General features: G+C 40.2%; 1 protein-coding gene across 4 annotated transcripts in view; it reads right to left on the reverse strand.

The window, feature by feature from the left end:
• Nucleotides 1-18,451, reverse strand: part of LOC135256808 (guanine nucleotide exchange factor DBS-like) — an 86,433-nt gene that overhangs the window by 48,436 nt on the left and 19,546 nt on the right. For all 4 annotated transcript variants that reach the window (XM_064338966.1, XM_064338969.1, XM_064338967.1 and 1 more), the window contains exons 3-13: nucleotides 15,551-15,665; nucleotides 14,137-14,227; nucleotides 13,707-13,820; nucleotides 13,090-13,206; nucleotides 11,782-11,931; nucleotides 9,689-9,813; nucleotides 9,419-9,533; nucleotides 9,116-9,235; nucleotides 5,358-5,549; nucleotides 3,402-3,593; nucleotides 2,628-2,805 (exon numbers count right to left, since the gene is read on the reverse strand). In XM_064338966.1, the coding sequence (XP_064195036.1) occupies nucleotides 2,628-2,805; nucleotides 3,402-3,593; nucleotides 5,358-5,549; nucleotides 9,116-9,235; nucleotides 9,419-9,533; nucleotides 9,689-9,813; nucleotides 11,782-11,931; nucleotides 13,090-13,206; nucleotides 13,707-13,820; nucleotides 14,137-14,227; nucleotides 15,551-15,665 (1,509 nt within the window). The remainder of the gene's footprint in view (nucleotides 1-2,627; nucleotides 2,806-3,401; nucleotides 3,594-5,357; nucleotides 5,550-9,115; nucleotides 9,236-9,418; nucleotides 9,534-9,688; nucleotides 9,814-11,781; nucleotides 11,932-13,089; nucleotides 13,207-13,706; nucleotides 13,821-14,136; nucleotides 14,228-15,550; nucleotides 15,666-18,451) is intronic.

An 18,451-nucleotide genomic window follows, 5' to 3' on the forward strand; every position in this document is an offset into this window, starting at 1 on the left:
ATGTTCTACAAATGTGTGGCATCAGACAACCTCGCACCAGTCTATGTTTAATTTATTAGTGGCAAATGACTCAGAATGACAGATTATGACAAACAAGCAACCACATGCGTGACAGATTTTGATATTCAGTTTTGCAAGCTACCATCTTAAACAAATATGGTTCTTTGCCACCCAGTGTGTAATATTACTAGATGACTTAATGCCTTCCCAATAGTATAGGGAGCATGATATCTCAGTTTTAAAAGAGATCTCAAGCATCAACATTTGGCCCATTCATTGAATTACAATATAGTTGAAAGAACTGTACCACACAAAATGAGGATTTCAGCCAGTTCCTCGTGCAAGCCAGAACAGTCAAAGGCGGAACAATTAAGACAATGCTGTCAGTAGTGTTACAGACCTGTCAACCTGCACACATTTTGTGTACCAACCACGCAATTGTTGATCAAAATATGCATGTACGAAATGCCAAGTAAAACTATGCAAAAAAAAAAATATATATATATATGATTCTAATTTAATTACGGAAAACAATCAATCAGTACAAAACAATACCGCACATTTATTTGGTATTTAAACTACATCCCTCGGATTGGACCAGATGCGACCTTGTGCTTGTGGTTCTGTAACCCCTCCCCGACCCACTCAACATGCACTGACACACAGCGGTACTTTATTATCCACCGAGGCGTAACGCTGCATTGCTGAGGTGAAATGAGAAGTGGGAGAGTAATAATCAAGCACACAAATGTGATCGTAATGTTAACATATAAAACGTTAAAACACGTTGGGTAAATTTACGTGATGATGCATTTCAAGGGGTATATCCTAATAAGATAAATTTGTGAATATAGTTAGCCGTAGTAGTAGCTCGCATACGATTTAGTCTCGTTACGAGACGGCTACGGTGTGAATAACTGATGTAATTATTTAGCTGCAGCAACTCAAACGCCACGGAGACTCCCTGTTCTAACTTTGAATCGCGCACACTCAGGGGCAATGGCCGTACCTCCGCCCGTCAAAACTTCCGCACTATGCATTTTGCACATTGTGCATTTATGATTTTGACATTAGCCACCAAGGAGCTTCATGTAATAATTTAGCTAAACCTCTAGTTGCAAAGGCATACCTAGATAATTTTTCAATTGAATACTTTTTTTCATTAGCCCTATATGATGTGTGCCTATATAAGCTGATTCAATTATTTAATAAAAATGGAAATCATGCACAGGAACTTGGTTTTATTCATACCTGACAGTGTTTTACATCGCAACATAAGTTTTTTTTTTTTTTTACATTACAACATAAGTTTATGTAAATACTTTAAAATGAAAACATGTTACAATATACAAAATAAATTATTTCCATTTTTATTAAATAAATAAATGCAATCCACTGATGGTCATCAGTTTGTATAAGCACACATATCATATAATGAAATATTAATCATGTACTCAAACCTTTGACTTGCAAGTATATCATAATATAGCCCAGTGCAGTGCAAGTGATATTTTAGAATCAGGTCAAATTATACAATTTTGCCTGATCACTTCTACAGTCAAAACTAGAATTATGAAGAAAGGCTTGTGTGTGTGTGTGTGTGTCTGTGTGTGTCTCTTGCAGACTGTCGTGTGCAAAGTGAAGTGGTGCGAAAGCTTGTGAACTAAGCATTACACTGACTACTGTGGTACCCAAGGTTGGCAGGTCTGGTGTTAGTCAGGATACATGTAAGCTACATGCTTTGGCTACATTTAAAGCCCCTTAGGCTAAAATGTAAAAAGGGTAGCTTTGCTCCACCTAACTTGCTAAGGACAATAACCAACAGCTTTCAGGTGCAGGACAATTTTCACAGTTATTGGGGGGTGATTTCACCTTCTGCAACATTCTGTTACACAAACAAGTCAAATCAAGCCAATGCAGCAAAAATATTCCGGAACTTTAACTATCACATTGTTTTTATTTGAAACACCATCACTGCAACTGCATTGCTAATCACTTTGCATGAAAAATTGAACAACAACACTGAGTAGTAATTGCAGTACAAAATAGTGTAAAAAAAAATGCAGTGAGAGAGAAAGTGCAGTCTGCAGATGTATGCTTCCTTCTTTCCTGTCTCCCCAACTGCCATTGATATTTTTTTGATCAGAGTTCCCCTTTCCAACACTCAAGTCAGACCCTTCACTACTAAGTTCATGCCTTTCTGCACCTGAGACATCTTTCTCTGCATATCCTTCCCTTTCCGTTGTGAAGAATAAGGTCATATAAGTTCACTGCTTCCTTCTACAGTGCACCTAGATCATATGTCTCAGATAGAGTATTCCCCTAATGGCTATTATTTTACATTACAGGAATCATCCTATGGCCATGCAGTTTGTTATAGTTTGCTAAATGCCTAATTTTAAATCTTTTTCAAAAGACAGACAGTACAGCCAGTACTCAGATGTACTGCACATTTATAGATTTCACTGAAACGGGAACAGCCCAGGTTCTGTTTCTGCTCAGCAAGTGCATGGTTTACCACGCTGGTTTCCACAAGCAAGCAGAGCGGTTGAGCGCTTCTTGCAAGTGGGGTGACTTTTGAGAACCAGAAGGGTGGTTGATTGCTCAAGGCCTGTCTGTGGTCTTACCGGGTCCGGTGTCCCTAGGTGACTGCGGCAAGGAGCATTTTGGGAAGGATTCGGGGCGGGGCGAAACAGGCTGCACAGGCCGGGTCTGCTTGGCCGACAGCCTCCTCAGGCTGGCCTGCCTCTTCTCGAACATCTCCTGCACATCCTCAAGCCTCCGAAGGGCCTTCTGTACACTTATCTGTTCCACAGAAGCAAGCAAGAAGATGGCGGTCATGACAGAATACAACCTTAGACCAAAGCTGGATGAGACTTGGGCCTATATCCACAACCTCAAGGAAGAATTGCCAAGGCAGGATCAGGTTTGCCCTGTTTGCAACCTCATTTATCTTAGATGAAGGTCCATATACAGCATTTCAGTAAGAGTAAGAGCACTGATCTAGGATCAGGTTTGCTCTATCCACATCCTAACCTTATCAATTACGAGCTAAAAGGAAAAGTTGATCTTAGATGACGGCCCACATCCAGAATCCGTAACAGAGAAGGATTGTGAATATAAGTTCAGATTTTTTCTGTTCATATCTTAAATCTTATCTATTATGGGCCAAATTAAAAAGGTGATCTACGATTAGGTGTGTCCTGACCTTACCAGTTATGAGTTAAAATGAAAAATGCATCGTAGACCATCATTCCAAGTCTGAGACTCTTTACTAACATTTCCTCTGTGCTGTGAGAGCATTTCAGAGTCCTAGTGTCACTGTTTAGCTACCTAAAATAGGGACAATTGCCCTCAATTAATTTTGTCCCGTTCTCAGGAAAGTAGCAGAGAGCACCTACCTTGACTTCTGCAGTAAGAATGACCTCATACTGGTCACGCAGGTCTTTGAGGCCACTCAGCTGGGCTTCGCTGGTGGTCATCAGGAACTTTCTGATGTCCTGAAGCGCTGTCTCCGCCCCTTCGGGTGACTGGCACTTGTCCACTGCCTGGGAGGCCAGCAGGTACACACCTGACTCGCACCAGTTGTTCACCTGCAACAAAATCTCCCGGATTCAGGCTCCCTCGGTCATGCCAATTCGCCAATACTGTGACCTGGTAATGAAGTTCATCCCTAAAGCAATTCTGGGAAGGAGTGCTCCTCTTTGTCATGGTTCCCACTGTCCATATCCTAAGCTTATTCATACTGAGCCAAAGGGGAATGTCCATCCTAGAGCCTGAACTGTATACCACTTTTTACGGTTCGAGAGCAGTGAGGCATCATTGAAAGCTATCTAACATTCTGCAAGAAGATGACAGAACTGAATATATCTGCATGTAGGCATCTCTGAAGAAGATATCAGATCTCTCCCTGAGTAAATCGTAGTTGTCTACCAATTCGATTTGAGAATAATTATTCAGAAGAATATGTTTTCCAAAGTTGTTTGGTTCCTTCATTTGTTGTCATTAGTCCCAGAATGAACACTTATAATAACCATTTATAAGAATGTTTAGTGCATTATTTAAAAATTATATTCTAAATGCTACAAAAATTATGAAGTTTAAAAGGAATCCAACATCTTTGTTACTGGTATTGCATGGAAAAGACAGCAATGGTGTTTATAACGGGATTTGGTGGACCGTAATTTTCCCTACCTATTAAATTTCAACTACAGGTTGGACTGAATAATTTAAGTTCTGCTGCTGAAAAATATTATATGAGCAGAAAATTCAGTCAAACATTATCATACATTAAACACATTATGATCCACACGTGGCCTAGATGCTGCATCTGCAGTATAACTATGCAATAGTGGCTCCTCTGTTCGACCGGGTGTTTGCTTACAGAAGTTCCAGGCTGTGGGCAACTGTACACATTTTCGAGGCCTACCCTATGCCTTCTGCAACTCCAAACATTTCAGGATCTACAAATCTAGAGCTGGGGTTTAAGGACACACCCTATGCCCAAAGGAGGGGGAAGAGCTTGCTATTTCTGATGATATATTGAATGGTTCCTGGGGCAGAGTTGAGGAAGTGCTGCATAATTCCTCCACTGGCAGTTGGAGGAAGTCAGCTGGCAGTGGAAGTGAGGAAGGGGGTTGTCCAGACCCAGAGAATGTGCACTAGGTAAACACTGGTGTCCTGAACAAAATAACCATGAGCCTCAGATAATACATGTGCCAGTGTGACAAGAGTGGTGCTGTTCTGCTAGATTATGCGCTTAAGGCGTTTATTTAGATACAGCTGAGGAGCACTATCATGATACACCAGAGAGTACTGGGTATGGAATGGGCCAAATGAAGGGTACAATCACAATACAATAACTTAAATATCACCTACTTAAAAATGTATTATATAACACCATTGTATTATTGTAACACTGTATAAAATCTGTCAGTGTCATTAATGTCATTGTTGTATCTGAAAATCTTTTTGAGATAAACCAAACGTAAATTACTCTTCAATAAGTGGTATAAACTAGCAAAGCCATGTGCTTTTCTAAAACATCTCCTCAGCCCTGTGGTAAAATGTCATCATTTCTGTCTTGAAAATGAGCATGACACAAATGCATTCTTTAGAAATGTAGAGTCCTTTCTGAAAAAGTTATTCTCCCCAATTTCAAATTCTCATTTTGCCTCTTAAGTCAACATTCCTTTGCATTTAGCATTACCTCCATATAACCAAAACCACTGTAATGTAGTGACTCAGATAGTTAGTCATTCATCTCCCAGAAAAAAAAAATACCTGCCTATATTCAAGCTCGTGAAAGGTTTTAGGGACAAAGAGAATGGCATTTCCTCCAGGGTCCATTTTTTTACCTCGTTTATCCGTCTGTGGATTTCAAGGGATTTCCTGAGCAGGCCTTGCTTCCGCTTGGCCCCGTTGGTGAAGTCATCGCAGATGCGCCTCAGCTCGGCGCACGCGGGCCGGATCAGGTCGGCGGCGTAGTGGTCGCTCTGGATCAGCTGGTCGCCGTGCAAAGCCAGCCTGTGAGCCGCGTCCAAGGTTTCCTGTCAATCGGACAGAGCGGAGGGTCATCGGGTCCGAATGATTTACACAGGGAAACGCTTTTTGCTGTTTCCTCTTGCAACCATGACCGCTGCCATTGTCACTTACAGATTTACGCACAGCTTGAATTCAATAAGGCTACACTGAGTCACCGCCAGGTTTCATGTCATGTAAAAAAAATTCCATGCTCATTGCAAACAGCACTTCAGATTTGAATCAGACTGAATCAAACCACAAAAAAATGAGTCATTTTGGCTCTGAAATTTGTGTAGATGGCAGGAATTAACAATGAATAACTTGGATGTCCAACTGTGTAAACACATCCCTGGTAGTGCGGCGTTCTGTACTTTCTACCTGTGGGCACAGCAGCAAGCGAGAAGAGGCAGTGACGTAGATTACACTATGTATCGATTCTATACATAGTCAGTTCAGTCAAAGGACACAAATAGAAGTAAGAATAGTGAAAGACAAAAGATTTGAAAGCACCCTGTACTCAACCTTCAAACCGCTTTGCCTCTCTTAGTTCTGCCTTTAGACACTAGCCCACTTTCACTTGCTAACACTCATTTATATTCCTTTGTTTGACTTCAGGAGACGAGAGATAAGAGCACTAGCTAATCACCGTCAATAGATCAGCTGTGGAGCTTCCTCGGTGTCCACATCACCGGGTCCCATAACACCAAGAAAGCATTACCAAGAAAGTTCATCAGCATCTGTATTTCCGGATAAGGTTGAGAAGATTCGGCATACCCACCCACCCCCAGATCCTAACGTCGACAGATGCACAATTGAGTGCGCTGTCAGGTTGTAGAGCCTGGTACGGCAGCCATGTGCCCCAGGACCAGAAAGCACTAAGGCGCGTTATTACTGTCAGACAGCCAAATCCATCATTGGACTTGATCTCCCACCCATTGTGGACCTTTACCCCAAACGGTGCCCAGGGAAAGCTCGTAAAATTATTAATGACTACACTCACACTTGCAATGGACTATTTACACTTCTTCCATCTGGCAAGGGGGGTCCCCTTGCATCAGAGCACGTACCACCGGATTCATGAACAGTTTATATCAGAATGCCACAACACTGTGAAACAGAAACACTGCACTAACTGCACCTACAAATGTGGTTTCTTAGAATATATTTATTTATTTATTTATTTATTGGTCATCATATTTCATTATTATGCCTTCTTTTCCATTGCATTGGTTACACGGAGCGTAACTACTGCATATCACCACGAAACTGAACTTCAACGGTGAAATTTCCTCAGAAAAATCAGTTTGAGCCATTGTTCTTTAACAGTTCTATTCACCCTCTTTATTTAAGCACAGATTATTTCATCGATCCTCTGTGTCTCAGGGCCGAATGTTTGTGTGTGTGTGTGTGTGTGTGTGTGTGAATTTGTTTCCGTGCCAGGCGTCGCTGCGCGTTCCTCTGTGATGAATGGGTCTGAGATGAGAGGTATTCGCAGGCGTTTGCAGCGGCGCATGTCCCTGTTGCTGTGTGGTTCTCGTGTGGAATGCGCTCCACATGTCAAACTGGTGCCAGGAGCCTGGCTGCTAGGGATGAATGGATGGGGATTAGCAGCACTCTGTGCGCATGGAATTGGGCAGTATTTCAGATACCCATCTCAAATACTTTTTAGTAATTTATACTGTATATGAAGTTCTCCCTTTCATTTTGATAGTTTTAGTATTTAGTATTGTCATATATTTACTATTTACTGTTGGTGTACATTGTATTTAATATGAAAATATATTTTGATGTCATTTTGCCCATCTCAGCATGTATAGGTTTATAAATGTCTACACTGGTGAAAAAGTAGGTTGGTACAACAGGGAGACTGCCTCCCCGTCAAGTTTGACATGCGCTTGGGAGGCAAGCCTTATAGACTGGGACAGAGAATTATTCCTTTGGCAATGAATGAATGTCACATCAAAATCATCGGGTCCTTCTGAAATGATGCAAAAGAGCTGAAGAAACTGTCACCTCTGACAACTATCTGTATTGTAGTGTGAGACTCTCTGTATACTGGAATAAAATATTGAGTTTGTTTCCGGGGCCAGTTGTATTTTATTACTTGAGACATGAGTATGATTCAAGCAGAAGGCAACCTTTCTCACCAGCACAAATAAACTTTATCTTAGCTGCTGTGCTAAAACATGAGATTTTGTTTACCAAAACCTTTTTACGTGAGGGCACAGGACACTGGGTGGGCTAAGTAACAGGATACATAAATTTCAAATGATAAAGCTTTTTAATAGCTCATTTACTGCAAGGGAGAGATACTTTAAAACACATTGTGTGGCAGGGACGTGCACTGACATTTTAGGGGCTGTTGCTGTAACCTAAAAAAAGAGCGACCCACACACAACACCCCCCCCCCCCCACCACACACACACACACACACAGAGCGGAGTTGCTAGGTGTGGGCTTCCGGGGGAAATTTTGACCATCAAACACTTAATTTCCTGCATTCTGTTGAGTTTTTATGCACCAATTTGTGCCTTTTCTGCATCGATTTATGGTGGAAATGCTTCTTTCATGTTTTTATTGGGGGGGGGACTAAATATTGAGGGTGACTGCGTCCCCTGAAATCTACACCACTATATATAGTGGTATAGTGATATTGTGGTGTAGCTAAGTAGACTATTTAACAATTAGCTAGCTTCTAGTGCTAGCCAGCGCTACGCTACCATCAACACAACGCACACAGCACTCATGCGTCAGTATGCACTAGCCACCTCTGCAGTATTTTCAGTAGCTAATACGGGAGTATGCAGCTGAAATCCTCTATGGAAACCTCACAGTGATCGTATGTATGATCAGTAGGTAATGTTGCGCTTCACTTCGGGGTGTTTATTATCATTACGTTTATTAATATGATTGCATTTCAGGCTGGAAAATAACCTGTTAAACCAGAGAAAAAGATTCCAAGTTATCTTGGAATCTTTATCGCAACAGAAACGGACGCTGTAACGAAACGTTAACTATGTCACAATGCTATATATATATATATATATATAACAGCTGTTTTAGAATGTCATTGCGTCACCCGGACCATTTTTGCAGCCCGGATAAAAACTGGAGTGACACAGCCACAACAGCAAAAATAAAACTATTACATTTATTTATTACTTGAATCCAAATTTGTTCCTGTAGCACTTTCATGTTAGACTTGTATCTCCATCCAGCACTGAAATTGCACTTGTATCATTATCTTGATGTGCCTGACTTAATGTGTTCATGGCTATGAATAACTGTAACAAAATGAGTATTGTACCTTACTGGACCTGTGTTCTGTAGCTGTTCCAATGACCTTCGGTAGGCACTTACGGTACCTCGCTTTGAATAAATGCAACTTCCAAATAAATGTAATGTAATGTAATGTAAACAGCATTTGAATGGGTATGAAGTGACCATATGGATTATCATTAGTTATTCCTATATCCAGTATTTTTACATGTGTGCTGTAATAATAATAATAATAATAATATCTCAGTGGAAGTTCTCTTGTGGCAGAATGTAGTTGTGTTTTCTATACATTCTAATGTAATATGGAACTAACCTGAGCTTTCTCATCAAGGGCCTTCAGTTCATGTAACAGCTGCTCAGCTTGACTGGCAGAGCTGCCACAGTCCAAAAAGGCTGCCTGTGCCCTCATTAGACCGTCCAATGAAGTTTTCACCTGCGGGAGAAAGCGACCAATCAGCTATTTCAAGACCAAGGGACATGTTGCTATCTTTCTCCAGTCTTTACCTATGGATTACATTTCATCATCAGGGAATCTAACGTATCAATTTCATTCATTCACAGTTTCATTCAAGTCAGGATACACACCATTTGCATACTGTATGAAAGTATAGCTTACTTCTCTACAGTCTCGCTCAAAGTTCATCAGCTGCAGGCACTGCTCTAGTTTCAAGCGGTTTTTTAACCACAACTCTTCAAATGTGGTACCTGTCTCCTCCAACTGCACCAGAAACCTGAATCAGATGCAAAGAAATATGCATGACTTTTTTCAAGAAAGAACAGTGACATGTTGTACACTGTACTGTGGGGCTACCATAATCTCATCAACATCTCACACTACAATAAAATTAACAGTGTTAGAATAGGTTAAAAAAAATAGGTGGCAAACCTCTCAACTGTGGCTATATTCTCTTCCTCGTCAGGATTAAGCTTACAGCTTGTGTTTTTGGTGGCAGGTTCTTTGATAGAGGAAAGGAGAGTAGTTCCTTGTTTCATTGCAAGATTAAGTTCATCCTGTAAGAATAAATGTGTAAATGTGCATATGTGAGAATAAGCCAGAGCATCACTATGGCAAAATATAAACCAAACATCAGATTTCAAGCAACACACTATAAAATTTCTACATTATTTCATTATGCATTATTATCTTTTCTTTTTGGAAAATAAAAAAAAACTAGATTTTTATTATTTTCTTTTTTACAGTTTATGTATTTCTACAATAGCTATGTTGACTGAAGAAATGTTTTGTTAAAATGTCTTGCTAAAGGGTAAAACAAACTCCCACACCTAGGATTTGATGTGGAAACATTTTCTTTAGTCCAGTTCCTCAACAAATACACAGAAATGAAACACTGGAGGACGTCAAAGAACTTTCACATAGTATTCTGTTTGTGTCATGCAAACGACTGTGATCTGCAGCTAATTCTAATAACATCTGAACCATCACGCATCTGGCTCACTGCTTTATTGTTTAATAAAAACAAAATATAAATATAAACATATTCAGAGTCACATATTACTTTATACCTGAATCAAAAAAAAAAAAAAACATAGAATGTGTCTACTGATACAGTAAGATCAAAGAATGTGTTCATTGCTTCCCTGCACCATGTCTATAGCCAGTCAGCCCTCAGTAGCCTATGCTCAGTTAATTATAGTACAGAAACCGTCTCTGTAGCGCTCACTCAGAAGTTGTGGTAGCCTCCCCTTGGATGCCTCTAGATCTTCACTATCAGCCTGCTAGACAAACATGCCCGCTTGATAGATCTACCCATATTTGCAGAGTGAAATTGCTGATACAAGAAACAGTGGAAAGTTGGACTAATGAAAGTAAGTGTTTCAAATCGGAACATAAACAGAGCCCACCATCAGAACTTTTTGCATAGCCAGTCAGTGAGTAGAAGAGAATCTCCTATTGAACAAGACCAGGTTAAAACCTAGTATATGGCTGGACCTAACACACTTCATCCGGCCAACCAATGGTGTAACTTCGTAACTCAGCCGACCAATGGTGTAACTTCATCACTTAGTCACTCAGTCACAGACATTTGTGTTTGTAGGGCTGGCCTCGCTGTTGCGGTCCAGCCAAAAATCAGTATACGCTAGGAGTGGTGGTGGTTGCCGTTTGTATGAATAACTTTGTATGTAGACTGGACATAGTGTTACATATCTTTGTTTTACCTGAATCATCATTGACTTTATTTCCACATTTTACATTGTATGAGGTATATACCTAACAATGAGAAATGCGTAGGAGACGACTGTTTGTTTGGCCGCCATCGATAATGTGTTGAGGTGTCCCTTTTGGTTCCTTTAAAAAAAAACTAAATGAATATATATATAAAATTTAGTCAGCAATCTCAATGTTTTATTTCGTTTAGGTTCATTCGATATCGCGGGACTGGACTGCTCACTGAAGTTGTCAGTTGTGATAGGATTAATATTAATATTGGTGAAACAGACATTTCATTCATTCACTCATTGTCATTCACAAACCCAGTAGTTGAAAAAGGAAATAAAAGGATGGATTCCACACTTAAAAATGTATTTTTAATTATTATTTTGTTTTGGAGGTCTGGAGACCCAGAACATTCACAATTCTGCCCTCAGCATCCCAATGGCAATTTTGCACTTATCTTGTGAAAATCTTGGCATATTTGTTCAGTCCTAATTACCATCTCATTTGCATGTTTGGGTGTCTATGGCTAGAGCTGAAGAAATATGGAAATACTTCAATGATCCTGATCTAAATTCAAATAAAAACCAAGGAAATCTCTATTTCGAAGTTAGAGGTATTGCTGAAATAAATATGCTAAAAATACAAGGAACAAGACCCTGAGTGAAATCGGAAAAACTAAGGGATTCAAACAGACTGTACTGAAAATATATTGTGAAATGTTTGTTAGAGGACAGGATTACTGCTCCACAATTACGCTGGGAATGTCTGATGGCGTTTTAATTTGGCCGTGGTCTTTTACGCACCTTCACCCTTTTGTACTTCTCAGTGTGGGTGGCCAGTAGGTCCTTGGTGTGCCGGGCATCATCGGGGAGCTGGATGTCGGCTAGATCGGCGGTGAAGTTTTGCAGTATCTGAGCTGTAGACCTCATTGTCACCACAAAGCTCTCAATGGCCTACAGAGGTATCAGTAGGAAGTTTATAAACAGAATAATTTCCACACGCTAACCAGGTCAACCAAACAGGATATGAGGTCAGAAGCAGCATAGAGTGCCGTGAAACACTGTGAGGATGCCGAGCAGCAAACCGGAGGCCAACAACAGAAATAGGGTGAAAGGAGATGAAATTTATTAATAGTGCTGTACAAACTAATAAAGTGCCAAATATTTACAAAAGAAATCAAAAATCAATAAACATAAGGCAATTGGTCCTTACGTGGTCTTTTCTCAGTACTAGGCCCTCAGCTAGGTGCTCTTTCACCCACAGCCTCTCTTGAGTGAACTGACTGAGGAGCTTAAATAGGCTCTTCCCCTCCTCAGACCATACCATTACCAAAACAATCTATTAATGCAATAATGGCAATAAATGCATTCATTTCATCATGCCTATGCAGAACATGGAAATAAACAATAGTACAAACCGGCAAACACAGTTTCTAAACGCTACAAGCATAATAATTAACTAAACAATCATTGTGTATCCTCCTCCCTGAGAACCGCGCGAAAACTCAATTTCCCAAAATGCATAAATAGGCTGTGACTGTGACTTATTTCTCCGTCACACACACACTGGCGATATGGGCGTCTGAAAACTTATTTCATTAAATAAATGAAAAAAGAATTAAAATGTATTTATTTTATTTGTTTTGTGCGTACTCAGGTTCCCTAAAACAAAATAAACCAAAAACTAAAATTTAGCTTGCGTCACAAAATAAGACTTTACCAAGCTTAACATTTTGAAGGTAGGGCCTATTGGGGTCAGAATTGAAGAAGGATCTAATTTGACTCCAAATAAACAAATTCATATAAATATATGATTTATAGATGGACATATCACCATATCACATGAAACTAATAGCGAAAGCAAAGTAGCCTTAATTGTTTCATTCTTTATATACCAGTACCAATGTTACTCCAGATTACTGACAGCCGTGAAAGAGACCTTAATATTTTATTAACAATATTTCATTTTCAACAACATTTTCATCAATGTTCAGAGAGAAAAAAAAAATAGCCGGCTATATTGTTGTGTTTCTGTTAGAAATCGGTTTCACTGAAAATTCCCAGTCATCCGCAGAAGAGCTTGAAAGTTGGGGAACCGCTGCCCCAGCTCACCGTTCGATGGTTGATCCACCGGCTGTGGCAGTACTCCAAGGTTCCCCCGAAGTCGTGCGTTAGCTGGGCCTTATCGACGTATCCGTGGAGGTCGGAAAGTGAGTTCAGCATGACAACCTGGGAGAGAGGGAAGAAGGAAAAACGGGAACCGATACGACAGCAGATTGAGAAATTTTCTGCGAGGACTGCACGTATAGGTGTCGTAATTTCCCCTGAGACAAACTGAGAGGATGAATTAGAGAGGCTTGTGAAACGTGAGTAGTTTCCATTTTGCCCGTTAAGCTGATGTTCCTGTTTGTAGTGAGCCAAGACAGTTTTCCCCTATATTGGCCAATTAAATATATATTGGTTTCCTGTCACTGTATGTTTAGCCATGTTGAATTGAGATCTTTACTACATTAAATGTATCATAAATCTGTCTTCCTATTTCAAGAAAGGCAAGATGCTCTCAACAATCAGCACAAGATTTTAAAACTGAAGAAAGGTGAACATGTATTGATTTTCAAATATGGATACAAATATGGAATTTCTACCATCCCATGCATGCCGATTATTATATGACATACAAAAACATGAATTTATATCGACTGCTTCATTTGTTACCCAAATGACAATACCTTCATCTTGAAGTCGTCCCGGTGCAGTCGGATGCCGATGTCAGCGATAGCCCTCTGGAGGAATCGGGAAGGCCGCAGCACCAGGACCTGCAGCAGGTTTCCCTGGAACGCCCCCTGCAGGCCGAAAAACACAAACTCTGCATGAGAACTGAACTCACAGCTAAGCAGGATGCTGATTAACTCCAGGCAGCAGTAATGCAAGCCAGTTTCCCCAAGGGGAAGTCAAACTAGAACAAACCACATGGCTAGCACAGGTGTCACTCGGTCAACCATATGGCTCTATGGTAGCACGCTAACTATTAATATGCTAACCATAACAGGCAATATGCAAACCTATATTTACTCCCCCTGATGTAAATTGCATGTTTAGGAGCATTTAATTTGAGACACTGTCAAATGTGCAGGCATTAGGCACGCTAAAGGCACGTACCGCGACTCTGGCCAGAGATGACTTCACAGAGCTCCATTTGTCCCTGCGGCGGTCGATGATTACGATGAACCCGACGCTCGCCGCTTCCTGACTGCAAATAAGGCACAGGCGCACACGAGAAGGAAATTCACCGAGTGTACTCTCAGTACACTGCAAGCGTGTTATGTACAAGCAGTTCTACTCTTCGCTTTTATCTTCCCTTTAATTGACTTTGCACCTTGCTACCAAAATCAGCAGCTAATTCTGGTAAGGCTAGACATCATACAGGAAAGTGACTTCATGCCATAGTAATTATGACATTTAAATAGGATGTTTTGTACAGTTATGTTTTTTCTATTGCATTACACTTTTTTCAGTTCATTCAGTAGTGATCGCAGATCTGAATTTTTTAAAGGACCACTCAAATGAAAATATTTAAATATGTTTTTTCAGTTTGAGTATCCTGCCTCAGTTACTTCACAGCCTCGCCCCAACCAATGTTCAAACCTGTATGCCATCATTTTAAAGGAGATCAACAATGGTTTTCAGCATTTGTTCTAATAATTAGCTGCCCATATAAATAATAATAATAATAATAGACACTCTTACTAACACTGCAAGGCTATGAACTACCATTTATATAAGAAAATAATTTCAAAAGGTAAAGTACACTCTTGCACCTCCTCTAGGCACACAGCAGCACAGACCGATTTCAGCCACACAACTTCTCCCTGAAGAGCCTGAAGAGCACACTGACTGCATGGCACACTATCACAGGCCAGCCCTTAAATGACCCTCCATAAATGCTTGCCTGGCCATGAAAAAATGCAGGTTGGTGTCTCTATGGTGCTGCTGCGGTTACCCTCATGCCAAAACAAGAGACTCTCACACACAAACACACGTACACACGGACACACGCACACACACAAATGTCTCTCCCTTTAACACAGAAGAACTGAAAATGAGACATACCAACATTTGGTTTCAATTCTTTTTTTCCCTAAATATTTACACATCACCATTTTATTTGAATTTTTTAACTGTTTGTTGTGCCCAAGTGACAAGGTTCAAGTCTTAAATCCAGACCATAATGCCCACATATACCATGTTCCTTGTTATTCCTGGGCAGAAGCCAGCTTTTACAAGTAATGTCCATGTGGTCTCTTTTCAGGTAGTTGCTCAGCACACCTTTGACAGTTTAAATGGAAGAGTCTACCTGGAGGGACAGGTATTCACAATCGGAAATATATATATACAAACAGTGAAAATCCCTTTGTCATTGTGATCAGCTGAATGACAGAGAGTTAGGCACGGTCACCAGTGCCAAACACAACTTAACCACTCATTACGCATGGAAATTCTGAGGTAAACTGGATCTTTCTTCTAAGCTGAGATAAGCCTTGGTGTGCTTAGTAAAGAAATAGTGGGGCCCTACCTGGGAACACTGGTCAGGTACGTGATAACATTGAGGAAATCCTCTTCTGAGATGTTACCAAAGCCAGAGAACTCTGGGAGTGTGATTATGGGGTCACCATCTTTTCCTCTTCCTCCTACAAGACCACAGAAAATAAACCACACCACGGTTGTTCCTTCTTCTGATCACACCAGCCAGACCTCTCCGTTCTGCCACCTCTGGACGCTTGGCACCTCCCCCTCTTCGTGTCTGTACTTCCCTTTCGCGTCTGCTGTCTGTCCTGGCCCCTCGCTGGTGGAATGACCTTCCCGTGGCGGTCAGAACAGCAGAGAATCTGACTACCTTCAAGTGCAGACTAAAGACTTATCTCTTCAGGCTGCACCTCTCCCCACCCCTCCCTAGCTTAGCTCAATGTACCTAGTTAGGCTAATGCAATATTGTTAGTTTTGTATATGGCAGGATTGTTTTGTTTGATTCTGATTGGGTAAATGTGATTGTAGTGCTAGTTTTGTACTTGGCAGGATTGTTTTATTTATTTGCTGAACAGGTTACCCTACAGGGTTGGAGTCCTGATCTATGTGGTCACTTCTGGCACTACGATCTTTACTTCACTCTAGTGTGTTTTTTCTGCACCTCTGCACTTTGAACTGATGCACTTGTTGTACGTCGCTCTGGATAAGAGCGTCTGCTAAATGCCTGTAATGTATTGTAATGTAACTGTGTCACCACTCTATCTTTAACAAGCAATCGGGCCATCTTGTTTTTTAACACTAAGGCCTGGTTTCAAACAACCTTTGCCATGAACGCTGACTTCAAAATAAATTCTGCCATTAACTTCTTCTTTCTTGAGAAAAACATTTTAACAAGAAATGTTTGGTTATTGCCCCACTCGCTGTATTGTGTTTGTCAGAGGCTGAAAACTAACCTTCGTTTTTCATTATCAAATCCAATGACAAATGTTGACGTGTTCCTAGTTGACTATAACCTCAGTCCAGGACAAAACACATGAAACAAGAGACAAATGTCCATGGTACGCAGTTAGAAAATTAAAATGAGAGGCATCAATTGTAAAGCGCTTTGGATAAAAGCGCTATATAAATGCAGTCCATTTACCATTTACCATTTACCAAAATTATTTCTTGGGAATATGGGCTAGAATTCATTTTACAACAGGAATTCTGTTATGGATAATTTCTGGAAGAAGTTCCTGACATATATCTGAGCTGTTGTTTGTTTGGTCCTTGTTAATTCCACAGCACAACCAGTAGGTGGTGATGCACAGCTAGATAACGTCACTGCAATTTGTAATGGTATTGTAAAGCACTGGTATGGCGTTTTATTTATGTACAGTTGACTTGACATAAAACCCATGCAGGATTTAAGCACAAACCCTATATGTTTGAACAAGTTTAAAACATACAACATTCTGTCAGCAAGGTGAAGATTAATTGAAATATGTATACTGAAATTTTCCGAACCCAGCAGTTTTATGTACACTCTCGTTGACATCTGGCACTCTGAATCCCGAACACAAGTGCATCAACAGTTAAAACACCTCATTTACCCAACAAGTAAAATATTTTTATTTGATTTCATTTGGTAATTATTATCAAAGATATGAAGTCGCAATCAATTCGTCAAATTCATTGATAGGCAGAGCAAACTTTTTGGATCAACCTTTATCAAAATGTACAACTCTCAACCAGGTGAAAATTAAGAAATTTACTAAGTTACAACAAATACTGACGTCTAATCTAAAGGTGAGGTTCAACTACCTTAAAACAATTGCAGTCAGCAGTCACACAAGAAATGAACGAGAGAAGATACCAAACCACAGCTTTTGTCCCAAAGTAATCCAAGGTGCAAAAACCAAAAGACAGCAGAAAAGTCCAAAAGAATCAGAGATGAAATGTAAAACAGCAAACCTAAATGCAGGACTCAGATGCCTACTTCCAACTGTTGCCAACTACTTCCTTAGAAGTTGCCCAAACTACTTAACTAAAGGAAAGCCGCATATTTTAACTGGTGAAAAAGCAGGGGTATGGACACCCTCTCTGACACACACACACACACACACAGACACAGACACACTTAAGGATTAACCTCCCAGTTCCTGCTGGTCTTACTGTATCTCCAGGCTATGCTGGCTGAGCACTTTGAAGCTTATTATGGCTGAGAACGGCTGACAATGCAAAAAGGCGGTTAAATCAGGTTGGTGTATCCACATAAATTGCCTTAATGGGGATGACATCTCAAAAAACTGGTGCATGGTTATACTGAGAGAAATAATCATACATGCACACTCACTTCGTATCATATTAATTTAAAAAATATATAACCAGAATTTTTTTTTACATCATTTAATACAATGGTGGACTGAAACATTTTATGTACATGAACTAATATAGCAGACTGAAACATACTAAAGCTAGATATTGATTGGGTATAACATAACGTTTTAAAATTTTGGATTTCATACTGAATTCAATTTGAACGGTCAATCCATATCTCTGATGTTTGTAACTCAGAGCTTATACTGTATTGTTTTAAAATTACCTCTGATGTGAACAAAGTAGATGCCCTAATTGACTAGCCAAAATAAAAGTATGGTAACATGAAATGTGCAGAGTTGTGAAAAACTGAGTTTGAATATCTTTAGCCTAGGTGTACGTAAACTTTTGGCCTCAACTGTATATCAGACAAGGAAAATTTGCCTGTGGTGTTAACACACTGGTAAAAAAAAGAGAACAAAGCAGCTGATGTGATAATGAAACAAATCCCCAGCATGTTCACCATGTGATTTATCCTCCTGCCAAGACTGAACTGGACATCCCTAAATTTGCCACCATCCTGAACTAGCTCTAGCATTTTACAAGAGCACGTTCACCATGACTGCAAAACGTATTCATATATTCCCATGTT

This window comes from Anguilla rostrata, chromosome 6 (genome assembly GCF_018555375.3).
Source record: "Anguilla rostrata isolate EN2019 chromosome 6, ASM1855537v3, whole genome shotgun sequence".
NCBI lineage: Eukaryota > Metazoa > Chordata > Actinopteri > Anguilliformes > Anguillidae > Anguilla > Anguilla rostrata.